The sequence below is a fragment of the Emydura macquarii genome, unplaced genomic scaffold, assembly GCF_026122565.2.
Source record: "Emydura macquarii macquarii isolate MOO-44397 ecotype Brisbane River unplaced genomic scaffold, CSIRO-AGI_Emac_v2 contig_374, whole genome shotgun sequence".
Lineage (NCBI taxonomy): Eukaryota > Metazoa > Chordata > Testudines > Chelidae > Emydura > Emydura macquarii.
The window spans coordinates 3219978-3236326 of NW_027130511.1; the positions used below are offsets into that span (position 1 = coordinate 3219978).

General features: G+C 41.4%; 1 protein-coding gene across 1 annotated transcript in view; it reads right to left on the minus strand.

Annotated features, from left to right (window-relative positions):
• The window catches only part of TSHR (thyroid stimulating hormone receptor), a 206915-nt gene that overhangs the window by 116032 nt on the left and 74534 nt on the right, over positions 1–16349 (minus strand). Inside the window, exon 2 of the mRNA XM_067531936.1 lies at positions 12341–12412. Coding sequence (XP_067388037.1) covers positions 12341–12412 — 72 coding nt within the window. The remainder of the gene's footprint in view (positions 1–12340; positions 12413–16349) is intronic.

A 16349-nucleotide genomic window follows, 5' to 3' on the forward strand; every position in this document is an offset into this window, starting at 1 on the left:
ACTCCAAAATTGGGGTGAACGATCTTTCTGCCTTCCTGAGAGGGAAGATGAGAGGTAGTCTGGAGAGTGATCAATGAGCAAACGGTCAGCTGTATAAGGTAAGGAAACCCCTCTCTTTGTCTCATGACTGCAGAGGTGTTAACAGGCCATTCTACCTTGAATGAACTCTTAGAATCTGCTAAGTACTTATGCCAAAGTTTGAGCTCCTTGTTTTTTCTGACTCTAGATTTTAATGCCATACAGAAGTTGCACTTTTGGGATATAGGAGATGCGCTGAAGCAACGAATGCACCAGAAGTGTCCATCACTCACCAGGATTGCCTCCTGGCACAAGTAGCAGCATTTGAAACGAGAACAGGGCATGCCTTTCCAGTAATGTAAAGATCCAATGGGGAGAGAAACAATCAAATGGGTAACAGTTCTTACAACTACGAAAGATTATATAAAATTTTTTTGAAAAAGAAGGTTTTTTTACTACTACTACTAACAGGTCTTACAGCAGTTAGTTTATTATAGTTACGTGGACACAGCTGAGGTGAAAACTCAACACGGATGACTGCTAAGGCGCCATCTCAGGTTGAGGTGGTTGAGATGGAACTAGGGGCAGTTCACCTTCACAGCACTATATAACAATGGTGTGGAGATGAGACTGAGTAACATGCATGTGCGGGCCGAACAGGCACTGCTATTGTGAAATCTTCAAATGCATAGAGGGCAGAAGCGCACCTAGAGTGGAGCACCCATAGGAACACTACTCAAAGAACGCCTCATTGTTACATCCTTTGAATGGAAACTGAGGCAGGCTGCAGCAGAGACACCTGAGCAGAAGAGGGTGCTATAGAATAGATATGTTCTCTTACCGGGATGCAGTGAAGAAAACAAAAGTAGTGATAATGGTTATGGATGGTTATGGATGGTCTCACTTACTAGCCCACTAGGACTACAAGCTTAGTGGTTGAATGGTACCAAATACTCCTCATCCCTACTGAAGCATTAGTGATTTTAGTAGCTGAGTTCACCTAACTGGGAATCTCTAAGTTTTCATTATTGAGTACTGCTGATGGAACGAGACTATGAGCAGAGGCACCAACTTTGGGGGTGCCAAGGTGGCCCCAGCACCCACAGAAAAAAATAGTGGGTACTTAGCACGCACTGGGACAGTCGGGATGATTAGCTGTTGGTGGAATCTGCCGATCAGCTATTTCACCCCAGACTGTGGCTTCAGTTTGTCTTGCCCCACCCATCTGGCCGCATGGATTAGCTGTTTGATTTAACCAGGTTAAATCAATCAGCTGTGAATTGTTGTTTCCCTGGGTGGGGCGCCTCCTTGCTCCAGCAGGGCAGGGCTAAGTCATTCTGAGACCAGACCCCTAGGGACTGTGCCTTCTGCTCCAGGCTCTGACAGCCTCAGGACGGGACCCAGTCAGGGAGGGAGACAGGGACCCAACTCTCCAGCCATGCCCCCCCACTGTAATCAAAACCAAAAAAAAAAGCAGTTTAAGGAGTTAGGGTTAGACTGGTCGCTGCGCTGGGCATTAGCACACAGCTCCACCAGCCCCTACTGCTCACCTGGGGTTGGAGTAACCCCACCTGCAGTGTCTCTCCTTTTCCTACTTGCATTAATTTTTGCCTTCCACAGAGAAGGTATGTGCGTGGCTGCAGCACCCAGCCACGCTCTCTCTGACCCCAGGCAAGTCCCAGAGGGAGCTCGGCTAGGCTAGAGCTAGAACTGGGGAGGGACTGGGGTGGTGTGGGGCCCCTGGCCCCAGCCTGCTGCCTCTTGACCCTGCCGCCCATGGCCCCCGCACACCACATGAAGTTCCGGAAGCAGCAGGGGCAGGATCAGGACTGCTTGAGTGGGGCTTGTGTCCCAGCACAGTCTGCCACCTTCTGCCCCTGCATGACCCTGTGGGGGGGTGAAGCCAGGGTAGGGCACCCACCGGCAAAACAAAAAGTCAGCACCTATGACAATGAGCATATGTGTGATGGTATGGCTGGTACAGTAGTGGTTTGCACTAGGAATAGGGAACCTATACAAAAGATTTAGTCCCACAGAAAATGTTAAGGTTCTCTTTGCCCACGATTTATAACAGAATGGTGAGGGTTGGTGGCCTATAAAATACCCCACTGTATGATGAAATCCAATGCGTACTGCCAATTATGTGCAATAAAATGTCAGGAATACCTGGGAAGTAATGGTGATATGTCTAATGAGTGAATTGGTGACGTGAACTGTAGAGCTTTAAATGTATTTTAACTCTTAGTTTGGTATACATCGGCAGAATGCATCAACCCTGTTGTTTTTGCAAAAATTTGAATGTATAATTTGTGTGTTTTGATTTGGCTGTTTCTAGTGTGACAGAGCTTCTTCTCCATCTCAGTGGGTCCAGTGCTTCCATCTAGCAGTGATCTGAGGTACTCTTCTGTCTCTCAGAAATTCCCCCTCTAATGGTGGGTGAGGGTAACTCTGTCTCCCAAACTGGCTGTCCCCCTCTGGCTTCCTGTCTCTGGCCTACTCACCCCTCATGTCTTTGCTGGTGCTCTGGCCAGTGCGGTGAATGGCCAGCAGGGAGAGCCCGGTCCCACCCTCTATTTCAGGCTCCAACCAAGGAACCCTAGAAGTAGCAGCCTCCTGCTTCTGGCTTCAAGAAAGTTACTAGCTTCCCTGGGTTACTTCCCCACCCCCCTTGCACCCCGCTTGTATATGTTATGTATATATAGCAAAAGTGTTTTAAAGTCTGTATCAAGCCAGAGTTAACAAGCAGGTTTTCTGTCAAAATAGGAATGTTTATTCACCTGTCTCTCTGTTGAAACATAAATTAAGTATTGTTTCATTCAGAATGGGTATTCCATCACTCATCTAAGCTGAATGCAGATGAAGGATTGTAAGAATTTGAAAAAGGAACTAACAGTTAGAGAAACACAGCAGGGAAAAAGAACCTTATCTTGAGATACACTTCAAAGTCTTGTTGGATTATATGTGAGGAACAAAGAAGACACCCTGTCATTCTGCACCTAGGAAGTAAATGGGCAGTGAGTTTACATTCTGGAAAACAGGATCATAACCAGCCTTGGTTGAAAATGCTGGAAAAGGCTTTGGGTGAGATAAGTTAACCTCCTGTCTAATTAAGTTTAATACTTAAGTTAATCTCTAGAAAGCATGATTTTGTTGTGTGTGTGTGCATATATATCCCCTTTGTTTCCATTATCCTCACTATCACTTAAATCTTTGATAATAAACTTATTTTCACTATAAATATATCTCAGTGCTGTGGTATTAAGAAAGTGCTGATCCTGAGCTGAATCATACAAACTGGTGTGTGCGCTGTTCCCTTGGGGCCAGTAGATCTGCTATTTCTTTGAGTGTTCAGTGGATAAGGAGCTGGACACTACAGGGGAATGCGTCAAAGGAACTTGGGTCCCAGAAATCACCTATTGTTAAAACTGCAAGGCAAAGTAAGAGCTGAGAGCCCACAGGAGAGTGCTTGGGTGGCTCACAGGCTGGTAGTATCAGGGAGCTGACACCCAGTTTCAGCCTGTAGGTTGTGATCTCCTGGGGTCATAAATAGATTTTGGGTTGATCACAACCACACTTTCATCTTTTCTTACCCTTTCATTTTCAAACAAATATATATGCTTCTAGCTCTCTTGGTTGTGGAGGTAACTGTAAAATCATGAACCAAACACAAACTGATGCAATGATACCTGCTTGACTCTGCAGCCACCCTTAACTAGTAGATTTAAGAGGTGTGGACTTCCCATTAATCTCAGGAACACCCACAGAGATTCCACAATTTTGCCTTCATGGAATCTGGCATTTTTCCAAGATGCCACAGAATTTAGTATTTGGATGAAAATACAAATGCCTAACTTAACATTAGTATAGTCTAAGTGGGAAGGATTCATAAGTGCTCTCATTGGACAGCAAGACATGCCATGGGGAAAAAATAATCTTCAAAACTTTCTAACTATCAGTTCTTGTAATTGGGCTACATTGGCATCTCAGTATTGGCTTTTGTAGTTATGGTGCCTGAATTCTGGCAACAAAACATACAGTGGCCTTGTCACTGGAATCTAGTTTATCACTCTCCAAAGCATTTGGACACATTGTTTAGTTCACCAGGAAACTTTGGTGGCAAAGAGGATGCCATTGAAATTGACTCTTCACTATTTTATGAAAGAAATAGAGATATAGCATCAGCAGCTCCTCTGCCACAATGAAAAGACTCATTTGGCTTTCACATGCAAAAGTTCTGAATTGCTTTGGAAGGACAGAGATGGTTCACAAGGGCAATAATACTACATGCACAAGCATTTGCAGAGTCAGGTTATAATGACTTTTATCGTTCTAGAAACCTATTGAACATTTAACAAAAGCCACCAGAGAAAATCAGTTCGGTGGTTTGCACTCTAGTCTCTAGGCAAAGCCACATTTCTCTTAAGTTCAAAGAGATCTAGAAGTACCATAATAGAGTAGGCTGCTATGGATCAAAATGAAAGATACCATTGGCAGAACTCTCTAAAAAAGTTTAGTTAAGCACTTGCTTGCCATATGTCCAGTTTCAACCAAAGTCCTCAGACCATCATTATCAAACACTAACATGCGCTACATGACCAGAGAAATGAAATTTTTTAAAAAAATGAACAAAAAATATGGGATTATGGGGCTAATTATTAGGTCACTTATTTGGCCAATAAACAGCAGAGAAGTGTTTCAGTGTAAACAAAGCAGTGTGTAGTTTCATTATCTGAAGTTTTAGAAAGGTCATAGTTATTTAATCTAATTGGATACAGCAGTCAGTAAAATCAGCTACCATCTTCCCCACATTGCCAACTTCCACAGCTCTGTTATTTCTGGTGGTGTTTCTACTCAAGCAGTTGTAGCATTTTTCATTTATATTTCCTCTCTTCCATTTTCTTTATTCCTATTTAAGGTGTGGTGGTGTGTGGACATGTGACATTGGAAATGTGACATTAAAATAACATTACAGGGTTCAATTCTTATTGTGAAAAGATGCATGTAAGTTTTTGTTGGGGGGGACGGGGCAGAGGATTTTAACTGTCACCTTTGAAAAGTCAACCGAGGTTCTGAGCATGGGCTCTTTTCTTCTCACACATCATCAACATATTTTGCAGACCAAAATAAGCCATCAATTTTACTCATGCAACCCCACTATCTTCAATGGGGCTGCACTAGTGAAACTATGTGGTATTTAACAGACTAGCTTCACTCTAGTTTATCTGTATTAGCTTTGCAGGACTGATAAAGGAGCTCTTCCTCTGAATACATCTAAGGAGCAAATCTGCAGAGTGAGAATATATATATGTAGCCCAATTTCATATTGCCACTTTTCAGAGTGATGTGGCACTTTACATTCCTGGGTGGTAGCAGATCACAGTTTCTTGGCCCAACCTAATGCAGAGTGCAAGAGTTGCTCCTCAATAGCATTTTTCAGCTGAGAACCCTAATATACTTTAAAAATAATTGGCATTAACTACCTATGCCAATACTCAACATTGCTGATTCAACACATTAAAGATGGACAAGTTTGAAAAATTGTGGTTGCCTAAATCATGGTGGAGAAAGGCGAGCCAATGGAGGGATCAAAGAGAAGGAGGAGGATCAAACAGCCAATAAGACGATTTTAGCAGCAGTGTTTTGAATGGACTTGAGCAGCATGAGATTGCAAGCATCAAGACCAGTAAGGAGTTTACAGTAGTCAAGGTTTAAGGTGACAAAGGCCTGAGCAAAAGTTTTGATGTTTGTCTGAGAGTAACAGACTGATCTTAGAGATACTATGTAGAAAGAAGCAGCAAGATTTAGCCACAGCCTAAATGTATGGGTCTAGAGAGAGACAAATAAAAAAGTAACATCCACTTTATAGGCCTAAGTGACTAGAAGGCAGAGAAATGGAAGGGGAAATAGACCAAAAGCTTGGTATTGGCCATATTGAGTTTGAGTTGATAGCTCAAAGAACACAATTGGAAGGATTCATGGATTAAGTTGTTGAATTTCTATGTTGAGATATGAATCATAGTCACATTATAAACTTTAAGATATGTTTTGCATCTCCATTTATTTCCTTTGTGCATGTAGTCATGGTGATTGTGCCTGGACAAGGAAAAATACTTCAATCTTGTTAAATTCTCTCCCCCCTCCTCTGTCTGTTATTGCTTAATTTACATTATGAGGTATTGCAACAAGGTGCTGTTAGCAGCTATAAACTGAGTCTTTTGGAAGCCAGTGCCTCCTAAGGTAGGTCTAGATTGCTGTAAAGCACCCATAGCTGGCCGATGTCAGATGACTCAGGCTCACAGGGCTCAGGCTGCAGAGCTATAAAATTGCTTTGGCTCAAACATTTACACTGCAATTTTAAAGCTCCACAGCCCAAGCCAGCTAACATAGGCCAGCTGCAGGTGTTTTATTGCAGTGTAGACATACCTTTAGAACACACAGGGCATTGGGTGTAGTTAGAGTAGGAGGACCTTAAGTATTTTGAATTTGCAAGAGTAAAAGGGATCACTCGCACCTGCAGGAAACCTGATGAGCTAATGAAATAATTAGCTCATCAGCTGGGTAGCTCTGAGAAGAATGCAAGCAATATAAAAGGCTGAACCAGGGAGTAGGAAGGATGCTCAATATAACTGGTGCTATGTTGTGGTGTACTTGGAGCAGAAACAATAATAAAGACACTTGGTAGAGGTACCCTGGTGGACTGTGTGTGCTGTTTAATTCATAAAGAAGACTTACCAGCTGGGGTTACCAGGAGCTGAACTGGGAGCCCATCGACAAACTGTGGCTTGTCTGGGATCCACTTGTTAGCCAGAGGCAGAAATGTTTAAGAGATGGCCTGTGAGAGGACAGACTGAACCTGGAAAAGATGGAGGAGCTGATGTGCTGGCTGGTAGACCAACAGAAGGAGAGGCAACAAGCCTGGCTGGGATGGCAGGCAGACCAACAATGAGGGTATGTTTTCACTGCCGACTCCGTGGTGATCAATTGAGCAGGATCAATTGAGTGGGTAGTGGAGACCCACTCAATTGATCCCAGATGGGCTCTCCGACTGATGCCAGTAATCCACCTCCCTGAAAGAAGGTGTAAAGATACGTTGACAAGAGAGCATCTCCTGTTGACACAGCGCCGTGAAGTTATCAAGATAGGGCAACCTAAGTACGTCGACAGGAGATATGCAAGCTACATAATGTAGCCTACATATCTCCTGTCGACCACCAGTGGCAGTGTAGACCAGGCCTGAGTGTTTCAGGAGTTCATGAAGAAGCAGACTCAGCTATAGCAATAGTTATTACTGAGACTCTGTAGAAAAGGCTCTGGGGATGATCCCAAAGTGTTCATGATGCCTTTTGAGAGAATCATTGCTAGTGCAGGCTGGGATAAAGGATTATGGGCACTATGGTTAGCCCCTTATCTGGTGGGAAAAGTCCAAGATGCTTATATTGCGTTGAAGGAAGAACAGGCCAAGAACCATGACGTATTAAAGGCTGTTATACTGGAACGTGTAAGCTTGTTGGCCAAAAGGTACAGACAGAAATTTAGGGCAGCCAGGTGAACTTATAGGGTACTGCCCATAGCCTTCATCCAGAAGTTGACTGATGGGCCAACAGATGGTTGAGGCCAAGAGAGCAAGAGGCTGAAGCAGTCATGGATACTGTGATCTTACAACAGTTTATGCAGAGCTTCCCAGATACTACTAATGTCTGTTGGAGAAAACATCAGAAATGCTGGAGGCAGCAGTAAAACTGGCCAAAAAGTGTATAGAAGCTGATTTTCCAAAGAAAGTAGCTTGTCCTACACTAGTGGTTGAATAGAGGGAAAAGGGCAAGACCCCTCAAGCAGTACGGCCCACTAGTGCAAGACAGGAAGAAAAGAAGGCCACTTCTATCTGCCAGGATATAAGCTACTACCAGTGAGGGAGGGAAAGATCATATTAAGCAGGACTTCCCATATATGGAAGGAGGAGTGGGGGAATATTGTAGCTAGAGTGGAAGCTCTCAGAAGACAGTAAAAACAACTCCTGTAAAGGTGGCTCAAAGATGAGAGGGGGGTTAATGATTCAGTTGCCAGGTGCTTGCTCATGTGGAGCAGGCTGGATAAACCACAGTAGTTTTGAGCAGAGGGTAATGTAGGCATACAGTGCATACATGAGGACGGGGAAAAATCTTATCCAATAGCAATAGTCCCATTGGAAGTATATAGGAGGTTCCAATGGAAAAGTGTTGGGGTGGCACAAACTTTACCCAATTCTGTGGTCTTAGCCTGCTAAGTAGGCGAAGGGAAGCCCAGTGGAACCTCAGTGAAGAGTAAAAAACAACGGGGCTAGAGTCAAGCCTGGCACCCAGAGCTCATAAAGAGGGGATACAAGTAAACCCTAGACAGGAACCAACAAGCCAAAGAAAGTGATGTTCAAGTAGGAAATGCCAGGGCAGAGGAAAAACAGGATAGAGAGAACCCTAGACAAATTCTAACAAGAGAGTGGAATCCAGGTGGAAAATACTGGGGTAGAGGTGAAGCTGGAGAAGGGGGTGAAGGAGCAAAGGGTATCTGTACAAAGAACAACCCAAATAAAGAGTCAGAGGTGAACCTGCCATACTCCAGTTATGGGGTCCAAATGAGGGAGCAATCTCCAAGAGTTTAACTCCTAAGTGGGATCCAAGACCTTCAGACTGCGAGGTGCTAGTTGGGAAAGAATCCCCATGTATTCTAAAAGGACAGGATAGATTCTGGGCAAAAATCTGTGGGTTGTCCCTGATGTGATGACCTGTGGGCCAAAATGGAGTTGTGAGATAGGCTTCTCACCTAAGAAGTGTTTCTTCTGTGGATGGAGAATAGGAAACCCACACAGATGATCGATAGAAAGTTAAATTAAAAGAACTCCAGAGGACCAAAAGGTCCACTTTTATTCATAGTCTTCTAAAACAAACATCACTGTTTATAATTTGGCTTTGATCAAGTCCCAATTGGAAGGACAATGATTAATGCATGTGCCCCTCCAATTATCACCTTTTCAATAAAAGATTTCTGAAAAGTTTAGCATGATCAGAATGTGCACAGTCTGGAGCTATTTGGATTAAAATGTATCTGAATGATATTTTCTTCTCATAGCTCTCATTGACAGCATTCTAATGGCTGCAGTGGTTTCTATTTTAAATTGTTATTTTAAATTAAGTTAAAATAATTCTAGGTATAACATCATCTGTCTCATAAGCTGTAGTTCTGTTGGTGACTACAGCAAACACTTGATATTTAGTCAAAAAAATGTTTAATATATTTTATCAGGAGAAAGACTTTGGCTTGCCAAAATAAAAAATAAATACTAAGTGTATATTAGGAGTGACTGCAGAGTTATTTAGTGTGGCAAAATTCCAGCATGATTCATTATAGAAAACCCTAAGGCAGCTATTTATTTTATATTAAATACTAGGCATGAGAGAGAAAAAGGGGAGGAAATATTCTTCTTCATTTACAAGGGAGTCCTATGAGGTGCAACTGTCACTACAATATTCTTCTGAATCAAGTTTGCTTCTGAGCAGTAGGCAAAAATTTATTTTTATAGGCATAAAAAATGCAGAATCTGATCACCAGATAAATTGCAACTAAGTCTTTAATTTGTGGGAGCAATTCTATGTCTGCAAATAACTGCATTCACAGTGCACTGTGGACGCAAATGGTTACATTTAAACATCAAAGTATCTGTTTGCAACCATAAAGCATGTAGTTAAATGTCTAAAAGTTGACAAACTGGGATGGCAACTGTGGAAGCAAAGTTGCACCTGCAAACTTAAAAGCCGCAGATGTTCCTATGTCAATTAATAACATGAAAAAAGACTGACATTAATTACTCAAATTGCTAAATTTGACTCTGAAGCAACATCCCTAGACCACACTTATTTCTTCTTATTACCATCAAGTAACCTACCTCACAGAGATGGGGTGTCACCTGTCAAATCAATAGATCCACACTCAAGCTAATCTACAAGCACTGGATCTTGTGAATTTCTATGGCAAAAGCATTCACAGTAACTACCAAGTAATTCCACCGTTTGGAATTTCCACCACATTGGGGATAATGAACATCACTAATGCCACTGCCAGTAGTTCTTTAAAGGGCTGGATTAATACTGCTTTTTACTTTACTTTACCCTTACTGATGTAAGGGTTTGGCATGGTTGATGGCTATGTTCTAATAGGTTCTGCTGAAGTGTGAAATTAAAGTATACTGTGGCTAACTTGTAAAATAATTGTGGAACCTTTACATCTTTCTTATGATGTAATTTTTTATTGGAATCCCTTACTTACTTTAAAATTTCTTAATTTTCATATTTTGGTCATCTGGTAAATTTGAAAAATAAATGCTACTCTGGGATATGCAGTAGTTGTTGTAGCCATATTGATCCTAGGCTATTAGAGAGACAAGGTAGTTGAGGTAATATCTTATATTGGAATAACTTCCATTAGTGAGAGAGATAAGCTTTGGGGCTTAAACACAGCTCTTCTTCAGATCTGGGAAACTAAGGGCAAATCTACACTTAAATGCTGCATCGGCAGCTGTGTTACTGAAATGCTTTAATGAAGACGCTTTAAGATGATGAGAGAGAGCTCTCCCATTGGTGTAGTTAAGCCATCTCCCTGAGAGACAGACATAGCACTGTCTACCCGGGGGGTAGGTCAGGAGAACTATGTCACCCAGGGGTGTGGATTTTTCATACCTCTGAGCAACATAGTTATACTGATATAGGTCTGTAGTTTGGACCAGACCTAACTCAAAGTGCACTGGCTAAATATAAGATTTGAATAGTTTGTTTAGCATACATAGTTAACACATATTTCAAGGGACCATTCAAGGTGAAATGGCCCATTAGCATCCTTCCAGTCATAAGGAGGTGAGTGAGTGAGAAAAGCAGCTGTAGAGGGTTGTTAGTGGGTTACAGTTTGTTGTAATAAGCAATAAATCCAGTATCTCTATTCAGTCCATGATTGTTAGTGTCTATCAAAGTTATGAATTTAAGTCCCAGGCTCATCTTTTGAAAGTTGTTGTACAGGTTTCTTTTGAGAATGAAGATTGATAAGTTAGACAGAGCGATCACTTTGTAAACAGTGTTCACCCACAGGTGATAGGGTGTTGCTGTCTTTTATCATTTTCCTATGTGAGTTCATTCAAGGGTGTAGTGATTGTCTGGTTTCACCCACATAGTTGCTACTGGGACATTTAGTGCACTGAATGAGATACACCATGAGTTGTGATTGGCATGTGTAGGACCCATGGATCTTGAAAGGCGTGTTGTGGGAGGTGTTGATCATTGCAGTGGTGGAGATATGTCTGCCAGTTTTACATATGTTGTTCTGGCAGGGTTTGGTGCTGCTTTGAGTTGGTGGGTTCTGGTCTGTGGGTGGTTTGCTCCTGATGATGAGTGTGAAGACGTTGGGGAGTTGTTTGAAGGCCAGAAGATGGGTTCAGGAAAGATTTCTTTCAGAATGGGTTCCCATTAAGTATGGGTTGTAGTTGTTTGATGATACCCTGTATTGGTTCCAGTGTGAGGTAGTAGGTGACAGCTTGGGGTGTGCTTTGTATGAAGAAAATAATACCCATTTTAGAAGTTCTTTTACACAGTAGGCTGCTATTTCTCTAAACCAGCTATTACAGTTCTGTAAATAAGTTTGTTAAAAGTTGGATGATACTCTTTTAAAATACAATGGGCTGGATCCTGTGATGAGGCTGATCTGGAGAGATGGCAGGTCACATGTATGTGTATATACATGCACAAAAGAGACTTAAAACTCATCTTAGTATTCCTTTGATCCTAGTGCAGCCTTTTTGCACGGCCAGACCCCACTGTGCCATCCTACAGCAACCTGAAGACTAATTTACACTGGCTAGAAATAGTCCCAGGGCACTGAAAATACAGTCCAAGATCAGCATGGTGACAGAACATGATAGTGGTTATAATAGATGGAACCACCTTTTCATATACAATGAACCGTAATAACAAACCCATTTATCACCTCTGTATCAACAGATTTATTCCTTTATCTGGTATTGGTTTACATGCTTAAGAACAGCCAGTGCAGATTATACGTATTAAAAAAGATGTGAAGATTAGCTGAAATTCTCACAGCTAGTAATGGTGCCAATTTTTGCTGTATAAACTTATGTACAAGGGAATTGTATGGCCCTGAGCCCTTGAAGTTTTCTACTTATATCTTAAATTATAGCCTTTGTAGCTTGATGTGAGAGATAGTTACACACTAGGAGAATTTTTGGGGGGACGGGAAAGAAGTGATTAATTCTAGCATTTTATTAAAGTGTAAAAAATAGAATACTTACATCCTGGAGATGTTGGGGAGATTAGAAAATGCTTCACTTGGAATTGTTCTCAGATGAGTCTCCATAAACCTCCTACAAAAATAAGTGTTTGTTACTTAATATTATTCAGTGAGAAGTGAAATGTCAAAAAGCCTTTCATAACTCCAGACCTCCATACATCTCTGCTCTCATTTCTCTCCATTCCCAATCTCACCATGTTTGCTTCTGCATCATGACTCTCCTTGTACCGTTCTCTGTTCTATTTGATTTGTACACACTTCCATTCTAAAATAGGACCTCTGTCTTCTCCCACAATATTTCAGGAACCCAACATCCTACTGGCTGAGCAGACTTTACAGGGACAAAAACATGGAAAGTCCAACAACTGAAATTAAAGCCTGAGAGTTAATATTTTACTGTATTGAATTATAATCCTATAAAATAAAAAGTGAAACCAATTAGAACCATTATAATTGTCATAATGCATCTTCTGACACTCCAGAGCATTAACAATTTCCTCTCTCATTGCTCTATTGGCTCTGCAATGCCACATGAGACCTCAATTTCTAATTCCATCACACATAAATAAACTTGATTTGTACTAGTAAAGTTAGCAGCTGTGACTCAAAGATACGCAGGAAGCACAGGTGTGAAGAAAAGGTGCCGTTTGACTGTAGTTACCCTTCTCCAACGGAGAAAGACAAAGTATTTAAAGCGTTTCTGAAAAAATTGAAGTGAAAGATGTAGACTTCTCTCTGGTTAGTACTGTTACACTGAACTGAGCAGTTCATCCCATGTTCACTACTTGAAAACATACACCCCGACCCAATCCTCACTTAAGTTATAAGACTACAAAGCCAACTTACTGTGTCAAAGGCAAATTCAGTTTTCTTGGCAGGGTCAAACCCAGTGCCAAAAGAATGGATTGGATATATGGCAGACTGTACAGCACCATCATTAACTAAGGACATTTACACAGACAAGATGTTTAATTCTTGCATTTCAGAGAAGAAGTGTTTTATCAGAAAAACCTGATGACATCTGGAATAAAAACAAATGAACAAAGATGGTGGACACAATGGAAAATTCTGCACCTTCTATTTCTTCTCCGAGACAGCTCTCTGCTTACAGGGTTTCTACTAGTAAGAAAGACTAGCTTTTATTTGTCATTTGTGCTGAGTGAAACATGCAAAAGATAGCCTTTCTCCATAAATTTTAATAAAAAATACACATCTCTACCTCTGATTAGAAAGCAAACTGGAGCCATTAATAGTGTCTGTGACTAGCAGCAGTACACTAGGGAAGGGGAATATTCTGCCACCTCTTGCAGCAATGAAACTCAAAACCAGAACTAGGGCAAGAGCATTTCTAAAGTATGAAGTAATAATGTAATCCTAAAGGTCTCCACTAAATCAGTACCGAAGCAAGGCCCTGGTCCTTGTTCTAATGTATTCTACTTAACTTACCAGCCCTTAATTATGCATCAGGGATTCTACTCCAATTAGTACAATTAATATGCAATGCTTTGTGTTATTTGAAATCAAATTCAATTTGTTTTATGCTATTGTGATGGAGTTGTCTATCAATAACACTGATAGCTGATCAGCTAGAGTTTAGTAGGGGCAAGGGGACAAGCACCAGGGGACAAGTCCACTAAGTTCAAATAGTGCAGAGCTTCAACAAACAATCAGTTGAGTACCGATCTCATCCCGTCCCCATCATTGCTTTTCACTGTTGAGGAAATAAATACAGCTCTTTCACTCAAGAAAACCAGGAAAGCTGCAGGATTTGATAATGTCTTTCCAGAATTTATTAAAAATCTCAGGGCCAAAGAATGGAAATGGCTGGCAGCACTGATCTCCAATATCCATTCCTCAGTGCTCGTCCCAAGGATCTGGCACAAGGCTATGGTTATTGCCATTGCTAAGATGGGAAGTCAACCACTAACCCCTCATTACACCAGCCCATATTACTCCTCTGTATCTCAAACAAGCTCATGGAAAGACTATTACTAGTAAGGATTATGTTGCTTGTAGAAGCAAAGTTACTGAATGAACAAGTGAGTTTCTGACCAGGCTGCAGCTGCACTGACCACATTTTAGGCTTAAACACACACTGAGGTGGAGAATATTCTTAAAATTTAAGAATGTGGGAGTTTTCTCAGACTTAATCTGCCACCTACAGCACCCTATAGAGGAACAGTCTCCTCCTGAAAGCCAGCAATATTATCCCATGGAATACAACAAAAAAACTCTCTTCTGAGATGTTCTGACCAATCACAGGTTTTCATTTTCCATGGTGACGAGGTCAGCAGGCCATACACTCTTAACTTTAGCGTACCACAGAGATTAATCCTAGCATGATTCTGTTTAATATCTAGAACAAGCCTCTTCACCAAACATCACATAAATTTGTCTATACTGATGTCATTGCTCTGACCATATAGGCAAGGAATTTACTTAACATAGAATAAATTCTAACGAAGGACCTTTAAAATCATGGGAGAACATTTCTTATATTGACAGCTAAACAAACCCCACTAAGACTGTCATGTCAGCATTCCATCTAAACAATCAAAAGGCTCAAGCAGAACTGCATGTGGGCTTTTGTGGTGAGTGGGTAAGACATGATCCCACCCCAAAATATCTTGGTGTGGCATTAGACCAAAGCCTCACCTACCACCAGTACTTGAAAAATATCCAAAAAAACCCAAAGATCCATGTAAATCTCATTCAGAAATGGGAGGAAATATGTGGAGAGCCAATGCAAAAACTCTACAAGACCTCTTGTATGGCATTACAGCATAATGCTGTTCATCCATCTGGATACATAGGTCCCACACATCATGAGCAGATTCTCAGCATAGTCATGTGGATCATTACAGGCACAGTAAAACAACACAACCATGGCTTCCCATACTGGTGCACATTCATCGACCCCAAATTCATTGTGACATGAAAATCCTTCAGGAATTCCATCATATTTAAAGACACAGGATCTTCCAATATATGAAGAGCTAAATAATGCATTGAGACACCAACTCAAATCTAGAAAACTTTTTTGACTTGTAGTGCAAGAGCTCGAAGACCTGGTGTTTTCCCAAAAAGATCAATGGCGAGCAAAGTGGAAGGATGGCAATATTCCAAATACACAGCTCATCAAGGACCCAATCAAAGAATCTAGTAGCTTTTCACACTTATGAAAAATATGGTCCTCTCTGAACTGCTTCTAAACATCGCATAGCAGATGTACCTATCTTCTTCATAAACGGGGACTGAGAAACAACCTTATATTGTGGAATTCATAAATGGGGACTGTGGAAACTGACTTCAAATTAGGGAACACTTCAATCAATGTACCAAACAATCATATCCTGGTGGTATCTCTGCCATGTGCTTCATGTCACCTGATGCAATTAGTTGGATTGCCAAATTAAACTTGGACATTGCTGTTTTTAAGACATACAAAAAGGATTAGTGGGGGCAGAGAAAAACTTATAAAGCTTACCCGAACTTTCAGAATCAGTCTACCCTGGGAGCTTACGTGAAACGAGAAGTGCTCAAGCTTTGGAAGAGTTATTTATACTAACCTCAGTCTCAAACTGAGAATACTGGAGGGAAGAAGATGTTAGTTTAGCTGCTAGCTAGAATGGCATGAAGTTGCTATGGGAATTTTGGTAACTATGGGACCTCATTTTTTCTTTTAGTTATAATGCTCCTGACTTCTCTCTGCCTCTTTCCCCTCCATGGTATCTACATGAGAAAGTTTTACTTACCAGTATAGTTACACTGGCACAGTTCAATTGATATATTTATATCAGTATGACTCTCTCTGTAGACACTCTTATTCCAGAATAAAAATGGGTTGGTTTTTTTTGGCTTAGTCTCTCTTGGAACGGGTAGTGGAGGAGAGAATGACAATGGAGCAGCCAGCAGTGAAGTGGACGATGGCAGAGAGGCCAGCAGTGGAGCGAGCAATGGTAGAGCAGCAACAGAGGCATTGTTCAAGGCCTTCCCTTCCCCCGATGTGG